Source organism: Coffea eugenioides, chromosome 11, assembly GCF_003713205.1.
Source record: "Coffea eugenioides isolate CCC68of chromosome 11, Ceug_1.0, whole genome shotgun sequence".
NCBI classification, from domain to species: domain Eukaryota; kingdom Viridiplantae; phylum Streptophyta; class Magnoliopsida; order Gentianales; family Rubiaceae; genus Coffea; species Coffea eugenioides.
Genome location: NC_040045.1, coordinates 8,423,709 through 8,432,704, shown reverse-complemented (window position 1 = coordinate 8,432,704; position 8,996 = coordinate 8,423,709). Strand labels below are relative to the sequence as shown.

The window sequence follows — 8,996 nt, the reverse complement described above, 5'->3', positions numbered from 1 at the left end:
AATGATCTTGCTCTCATCACACAAAATTTCAAGAGAATCCTCAACAAAAGGAGATTTAGAAAAGGAGGATGTAACAATTCAGATTCTAATCAATTCAACAATATCAGAAACAAAGGAAAGCATGAGACCAACAAAAAATAAGGTGACAAATCTATGAATGCGGCCAACTTGGACACTACATGAGTGAGTGTCCAATGAAGAAGAGAAAAGGTGAAAGAAAATCAAGATTCAACAACTTCCAATTCACATGGAATGAGTACAATTCTGATAGTGAAATTGAAGAGAAAGAAGAATCTACTCAATTAGCTTTTATGGCCATTGGAGAGGATGAGGTAACAACTTATAACTCTCATTTTGAAAGTGATGATGAAACTGATGATGATCTTGAATCTTTTATTAAAAAATTGCATGATAACTTGAAAAAATCTTATGCTATAAATAAGAAATTAAAACACAAAATTAGTTTTTTTTCTTCAACATAATACACGTCTTTTTCAAGAAAACAAGAAACTAAAAACTGAAAATGGTTTCTTGAAAAAGAATGAGATTGATTTACAAAATAAACTTGATAGAAAAACAAGGATTTGTGAAATGTTCAAAGAGGAATAAGGTGATTTGAAAAGAAGAATGAATAATCTAAATGGGTTTCTCCAATATAAAAAACAAAACTGCTTTCAACGAAATGGAACAAAACCTCATCTTGGCACTTATAAGAAAAAGATAAATTTTGGTGCAAATGATTTTGCTATTTATAAGAGAAGACAAGTGAGATTTATTAAACCTATTTATGCAATTAATTCGTTGGTTATGTGTAATTTTTGTTGTAAAAAATGTCACATGAAAAGTGATTGTTATGTGAGGAAAAACATGAGAAGAGGCATGAAATGCATGTGGATAATTAGACATGATGCTAACTCTCAAGGACCCAAAAATTAATGGATACCATATATTAGTTCTTGAATTCTTAAGTAGGTGAATCTGGTGAATTTTATTAAGGAATCAAAGTGGTTCATAGACTGTGAATGTTCAAGATATATGACCGGTAATCCATCACAATTCATCAAACTCAAGTCAAAGTCTAGTGGCATAGTGACATTTGGAGATTACGTGTTTCTACCTCAAGACCATTGGAGCTTTCATATCTTGATTCGTTTGGTCCTACAAAAATTGCTAGCTTGGGTGGTCAGAGATATTGTTTAGTCGTTATTGATGATTATTCTAGATACACTTGGGTGATTTTTCTTGCTCACAAAGATGATACTTTCAAAAATTTCGTTTCTCTATTTCTAAAAGTTCAAAATCTGTTTGGTTTGAATTTTGTTAAAATTAGAAATGTCAATTGTTCGGAATTTAAATGTTGTGACTTTCTGAAATTTTGTGATTACACTTTAAACTCTCTAGGGTCATTTGCATTTTATATTAGGATGCATCTTTTGTATTTTCTCTTTTGATGTTTCAAATACTCTATACTAATGGATCTTGGTTAACATTGATGGTTTCTTGTTAAGTTGCTAATGTATTTTGATTGATATTTCTCTATTTGGTACTTCTTTTGGTATTAATTATCTATTTTTGATTGATGATTGATGTTGGTATGTTGGTGATTGCTGAATTCTGGTATCATTTTTCTATTTTTTATTGATATTTGGATTCTCTGTTATGGCAACTACATTATGGATTATGATTGCTGGATTTTACTCTCATCTTATGATGACAAAAAGGGGCAGAAATGGATGCTATGTGAAAGGGGGAGTTTTTCTGAGATTATAAATTTGGATCTTAAAAAATTTTGATGCAATGAATGAGGGGGAGCTTATGCTCATATGCTTAATCTTTTTCTTTCTCTATCCATTGTTTTGTCATCATCAAAAAGGGGGAGAATGTTGATTTTAGTCCCTAACTTTTGATGTTTACAAAACAAATTGATGATACTAATATCTCTTCAAGATATACTTTCAGTTATGAAGCAAATCAGATTCAAAGATCAAGTGCAATTGAAAGAAATAAAGGTTGCTAAAAACTGTCGGACACTTGTGAAGACAGAATCGGACGTCCGCGCAACTTCCGACGCATAAAGAACTTCATCACCGGATGCCCGAAGGAAATAAAATATTCCCCCTAACTCACTGACCTCGATCGGACGCAAGTATCGGACGTCCAATAGGATTTTTCAAATTCGACGAAAGCTGTCGGACGCTCACAAAGACACTACCGGACGTCCGATAGAATTGAGATATTTCTTCTAACTCATTGTCTGCTTTCGGATGCAAGCACCAAACATCCGATAGAATTGAAGAAAATTTTTCAAATTCAATGTCTGCTGTCGGACGCATGCTTTGGATGTACCGGACGTCCGATACTCCCAACAGCTAGTTGACTTTTCAGCTACTTTCTATCTGTTGGAAATATTAATGAAGCACTTTTTTGGTCTCCTATAAATAGAGCATGGTTAGAAATTTCAAATAACTTTTGCATACTGAAGATACAAGAGATATAGGGTAGTTTTGGTGAGAAAACACACTCCAAGGAAGATTTGTAGTCCTGGTGGTGTGAAGTTCATTGTAAGCTTTTCATTTGTGAGTGAATATTTCAATAGTGTAGCTCTGTGAGGGTTGTCCTGAGGGATAGTAAAAATTCTTAACTTGACCAAGTAGATATTGGGGCAAGGAGGAAGTAAACTTTTCTTTGTACACAAGATTGGTTGTATTTCATCAATTTGAAAAAACTTGTTTGAATTGATCTACAAGTTCAAGAGGAGCTTGGTATTCAATTGGTTTGCAATTCTTCCCTTCTTATTTATTTATTATTATCTTGTGATTTTTAAATTATTTATATCTTCTACTTCTCTCAAGTGATATTGTTCAGTCATTGATTGATTCATTGTGTGATCACTTAAAAAAGAGGGTAAATTTTATATTGAGCAAAAAGTGCCCATAACTTGATTAGTTTTATAATCAACCTAATTCACCCCCCTCTTAGATTGTCTTCGATCCTTACAGTAACCAACACAAACAACTCAACACCTACATCTAATCAGCTTGAATCTTCACGAAAGTTACACAAAACGAAGAAAAGGAGAAGCAAAAGGTTACCTCGGAATGTGAAATACTCCAGGAGAGTTACACTAATTCTTAGGATGGAATCAAGAAAATCTGTTGCGGCAGCCTTAGCGGTGACTAACTCGTTACTTTGAGACTAGATTCAGCTGTCCTGGAGCAATTTTCTCCTAGTGATTAGTGAATAAAATCCCTTCTAATGTCTCCCCACAAGGTAAAGAAACCAAAAGCTGCTTCAAAAAGCAAAGATCAAGACAGAAATCTGTTCCCGAAGTAGGCTATCCCGTCAGCCTGGATGGGTTTTTGGCAAAAGAAAATTCTCCACTTTTCCTTTACGTTTCTTGTTTCCTCCTTCCAATCTTTTTGCCTGATTCAATCTCCTCTTTTTTTTTTCAATTTTCTTGCTTTTCCTCTCAACCTTAGTTTCTTTCCCGTAGCCTTGTCTCAACCCTATCCCAAAAGGTCTCTCCTTTTCTTGTGTTTTCTTTTTCTCCTCACTTTTCCTTCGTAGCCTCTCTCTCTCAGTTTCCTCTTTCTCTTGCTCCCTCTCTCAGTCCTTCTTCTTCCTTTCTTCCCTTTTCTTTTTCACTTTTTTCCCGCAGCTCCTTTCTTGTTCCTCTTGTCCCGTAGCCCTAGACCTTCTTTTTTTCCTTCCCCCGTTTCCTCACCAGCTTAGCCCGTAACCTCTCTCAATCCCTCTACTCGATTTGTTCTTCTCAGTTTTTCCTTGCTCAGCCCACTCACTCTCCTCCTTCCTTTCACGAAACCCTTCTTGCTTTCGTTCCTTTGCCCGTAGCTACTTGTTTTTCTTTTCCTCTCAGCCTTGCTCAGTTCTTTTCCCGTTTCTTCCACTAGCCGAAGACACTTTTTCTTCTCCCCAAAGCTCTCTGATTTTAGCCGAAGCCTTCCTCTGTTTTCCTTTTTAGCCTTTTTCTCTTTTTTTTGCTTGTTTTTTTCCTTTCCCCCTTTCAACCCTAGCCGCCAAAGCCTTCTCTTTTTTATTTTTGTTTTGTTTTTTTCTAATTTTTCTAAACTTCCCAAGTGTCCTAACACCTCACCTTCTAGGTGTTATGTTCTCAAAGAAATAAAGGGACATTTGTCCCTATTGCATGTGCTCCACTTGGCTACTATCCCCCTAGTACACTTATCTTCTTTTTTTTCATTTATAAAAATAATTTAGGTAAAATAAATAAATAAATAAATAAAATGTTAATTCTTATTGCACAATTTTCATTTATCTTAAAAAAGAAATTGAATCTAAAAAAATTAAAGACAAATTTTGAACTTTTGTGAGAATTTTTCCTTTTTTGGAAATTAAATGCAAAAAAATAAAAATAATGAACCTAATTTATAAAAATAAACAACTATCATTTGATCAATTAAAATAAAATGAAATGAAATAAAACAAGAATAAAGATAAAATTGAATAAAATAAATGAAATTTTGGTGTCTACACCTATTAACTATAATAAGAAGTTATCTGCTTTTCTTTCTCAAGCTAAATCCTCACTTCAGCAACATGATTGATCCCTTTAATGCATTAGTATGGAATATTAAGGGGTTTCGAAGAAAGACTCAACGTTACCTTAAGGACTTATGTCGTGATAATTTAATTTGTCTTCGTATTTTATTGGAGCCATTGTCTGGAGTTGAACAGGTGGAGAAGGTTTGACTTTTTTTGTGTTTTGATAAGGCTCAATCCTTCCTTGAGGGGAAGATTTGGATTTTTTTGATGGCTGAGTTCTCAGTGTCTTGTTGAGAGTATGATGAATAGCTAGTACATATCACACTGTCCCTTAGTTCTGGTACGGTGCTCAATGTTTCGACTGTCTACGTAAAATGTACAAAGGTTGGACGGAGGAGTCTTTGGAGTGCTATGGAGGGTATTGGTTTGGCTAGTCAGTATTTGTGGTTAGTAGCGGGGGATTTCAATGTTGTGTCTACTATGGAGGAGAGACTTGGGTGAGAGCCAGCCAATGTTGGGAATATGGAAGAATTCAGCACAGCCGTTTTCAATCATCTATTGTTGGAAGTACCTTTTGATGGGTCTTCTTTTACATGGACAAATGGTCGGATCTTGCAGAGACTTGATAAGGCTTTCACTAATTCAGAGTGGACTTCTGTTTTTTATTCTACCCATGTTTCACACATGGCACGTGGTCGTTCTGATCATGCGCCTTTACTTATTAAGTGTGGGTCTTATTCTCGACGTTGTTGCTCCTTCCGATTTTTGAATGCATGGACTAAGCATCATACTTTCTTACCAGTGGTAAGTCAAAGCTAGCAACAACAAGTATCTTGCGTGGGAATGGAGAAATTCTTCAGGAAGCTCATGTGCGTTAGGAAATGCTTGCGGCGTTGGAATAAGGAAACATTTGGCCACATTTTTTCAAAGGTGAAGCGAGCGGAGGAGTATTTGCTGCAATGTGAACAAACATATGATAACTTGAGAGGTGAAGCATCCCGAATTAAATTAGGAGAGGCTAGAGCTATCCATGCGAAACAGTTATCCATTGAAGGGGATTTTTGGCACCAGAAATCTGCAATGAAATGGATTCAATTAGGTGATGCTAATACAACTTTTGTTCATTCGGTGGTGCGGCAGCGAAGAAACTCAAACTTCATCTCCAGAATTAAACATGACTCGAGGGCTATTTTGGAAGAACCTTCGAGCATTAATTCCTCAGCGGTGGAGTTTTTTAGCACCCTCTTTACCTCGGAACGAGAGGGCAAGTTGCTACCGGCATTGCCTTTTGCGATTCCTCAAATTAGTAGTGGTGATAAAGATTCTTTAGCTGCCTTGCCTTCGTTGGAAGAGATTAAATTAGTGGCGTTCTCTATGTCGGCGGAGAGTGCTCTTGGCTCGAATGGTTTTGGCACAGGGTTCTACCATAGTTGTTAGGATATAATTAAAGAGGATTTGCTTGAAGCAATTCACGATTTTTTTAGAGGGATGGAACCTCCACAGGGGTTTTCCAGTATGCTTATTATCCTCCCACCAAAGGTGGCCCCGAACAAACACTTGGCTGGACTTTCGGCCTATAAGCCTATGTAACATCAATTCAAAAATCATCTCCAAAGTTTTATCGAACCGGTTAAGTATGTTGTTGTCCCAATTGATCTCCCCTTGGCAAACTGGCTTTGTCCCAGGCAGAGGAATTGATGAGAACATTTTATTAACCCAAGAGCTAGTTGGAGATCTTGATAGACGTTTAAAGAATCCTAATGTGATTTTGAAGCTTGATATGGAGAAAGCATACGATCGAGTTGAAAGGAATTTTTTGTTGTTCATGATGCGGAGTTTTGAATTTTAGGAAAGGATGGTCGATTTGTTTTTTCACACTTTTAGTAACAATTGGTTTTCTGTGCTTGTTAATAGAGAGCCAACGGGATTTTTTCGATCCTCGCGGGGGGTACGACAAGGGGATCCACTATCACTGAGTTTATTTCTCTTGGTTGCTGAATTTCTTGGCCGAGGAATTCATCATCTTTTCCTACAAGACGAAAGAAGATTTTACATGACATACGGGGATTGTATTCCTTACCTGGCTTTTGTAGATGATACTATCATTTTTGCTCGGTGTTTGCATAATTGTTTAGGTGCTAGAAGGGATTTTTTTGGAGGTGTATTAGGCATATTCTGGGCAAAAAGTTAATGCTCGTAAAAGTTTCTTTTATTTATCCTCTAGAGCTACAGATACTCAAGCTAACTTGGTGTCTCTTTCACTGAACTTCCAATGACAAGGTTGCCCCTTCATATTTTTAAGGGCACCGATTTCACCTATCAGGGCAACATGTGGTCTTTTTGATGATATTTTGGATAAGACGCACAAGAGGCTGAGTCATTAGACTACGAGGTAGTTATCTCACGGTGGCAAGGTGGTGCTGATTCGACATATCTTATTGTCAATCCCTATGTATCTGCTGCAAGTATTATGCCCACCACAGGCAGTATTGCGATCACTAAAGAGGCTTTGTAATGCTTTTTGTGGGATCACTCTGTGGAGTTGCAGCATATTCACTGGGCATCATGGGATAAGCTGTGTTTGCCTATTGAGGAAGGGGGATTGGGCTTTTGAAGATTTAAAGATATGGTAGATGCATTTTCTGCCAAGCTTTGGTGGAAGTTGCGGCTCAAAAACTCGATTTGGGTAAAGTTTATGCATTCGAAGTATATCAAGGGACAACATCCTTCTATAGCACAAGTTACTCATTCTTCGCCAGTTTGGCGTCAGTTGGAACATATTCGAGATTTTACGGAATCGAAGATTCGTTGGTGTTTGGGCAAAGGTTTGGTAGATTTTTGGTATGACAGGTGGGTTCTTGATGACTGATGGTTCCAAATCGTCCGCATTTCCTCGTAGCAAATTTCTATATGAATTATGGTTGGGATGCAAGTTGCTTGAAGGGCTTTTTGCTGATTGATTTGGTAAATACCATATCAAAGCTACATTTAGATCTTGATCAAGAGGATAAAATTGTCTGGCTACCGTCTTCTATGGGAGAGTTTTCCATCACTTCTGCGTGGAGTGCCTTGCGGCCAAGGAAGGATCCAATCATGATTCATCAAATTGTTTGTTGTCTAATCCTCTTGCTAAAGCTGTCTTTCTTTGCCTGGTGATTGGTTAGTAATTATCTTCCTGTGGAGTTGAATCTATGAAGGTTTGGGGTACGCTTGGTATCTAAATGTCGGTGTTGCAACTTGGAAGTAGAGGGGTGTTCGCATCTTTTATTGTCCTGCCCTATTGGTCGACCGGTATGGGAGCATTTTGGAAAAATGTTCAGCTTGTATGATTTGAGCTTCAACACTGTCTTTGCTATGTTTCGGGCCTGGTTGTTATTCGTTCCAGGGTCTAGTAAAGTTCATATTCAGATGGCAATGCCTGTAATTATTTGTTGGTTCTTGTGGAAGGCTAGGAACCACGCGTATTTTCAAAACATTAAAGTGTTTGTTAGGCAGATTATTATGCAAATTGATAGTTATCTGCATCAGTTAGGCATTGCTGGAATTCTTCTCCAGCAATATTTTCGTGGGGAGGCAGATTGTAAGTTCAGAGACTACACTCCCTGAAGACAAAAGAGGGTCTGGTGTGGATTAATTTGTTGGACAAAGCCTCCTCTCAACTACGTTAAACTTAATACAGATACTAGTGTGCGTAATGGAAAGGCCTTTGGAGGCGGGATTTTGAGGAGTCATGAAGGTACTTTGATAATTGCTTTTTACAAAGAATTTGGCGAGTTTGATGTCTTGGAAGCGGATGGATTGTCTTTGCTATGGTCTTCAACTCTGTGTTCAGCGAGAGGTTGGCAACCTGCTAGTCGAAGTGGATTCAAAAACATTGGTGACCTTAGTTAATTCATTTGCTATAGGTCGATGGCCACTGTGTAATTACATTCGTCAGATCCGTTGGCACCTACTCTCGTTGTCAGCGTCACTTACTCATGTGTTTCGAGAAGCAAATCCAGTGGCAGATGAACTAGCAAGCTTGCAACTCGTTACGGACAGGGTATTTACTACAATTCGGCAACTCCAGATAGGGTCTAATCCCTAGTATATATGGACTTTATTTCTTTTCCTTTTGTGTGTAGTAGGGTTATCATGAGGTAGCTCCACTATTTTGTTGTTTTAGGCCAGGTATGGGTCCTTAAAATTTTGTAATTTTTATACTTTAAATAAATTGGGACTGGCATCCCTCCCCCGTGAATGGGGTTCGCCAAAAAAAAAAAAACTATAGGAGAGATACCTAAAAGAAATTGATTGTTTAGGGAGGTAATGTAAAAGAAATGAGAATTTCTCATAACATAGGAGGACAATATAAAGGAAAAGGGTATTTTAAAAAAAAAAAAAATCAGGGAGCGCAATTATAATAGAAACATAAAAATTTGTAAAAATTTCAAGGCTATACTTTCAATTTTAAAAATTTCTCAACATAATATGGC

At 37.2% G+C, this 8,996-nt stretch overlaps 1 protein-coding gene across 1 annotated transcript; it reads left to right on the top strand.

Annotated features, from left to right (window-relative positions):
• The first annotated feature begins 5,364 nt into the window (after positions 1–5,364).
• Positions 5,365–5,958, top strand: LOC113751912. Its single transcript, XM_027296058.1, has one exon. It carries the CDS (start codon positions 5,365–5,367, stop codon positions 5,956–5,958), a length of 594 nt encoding a protein of 197 aa, XP_027151859.1.
• Positions 5,959–8,996: the final 3,038 nt, after the last annotated feature.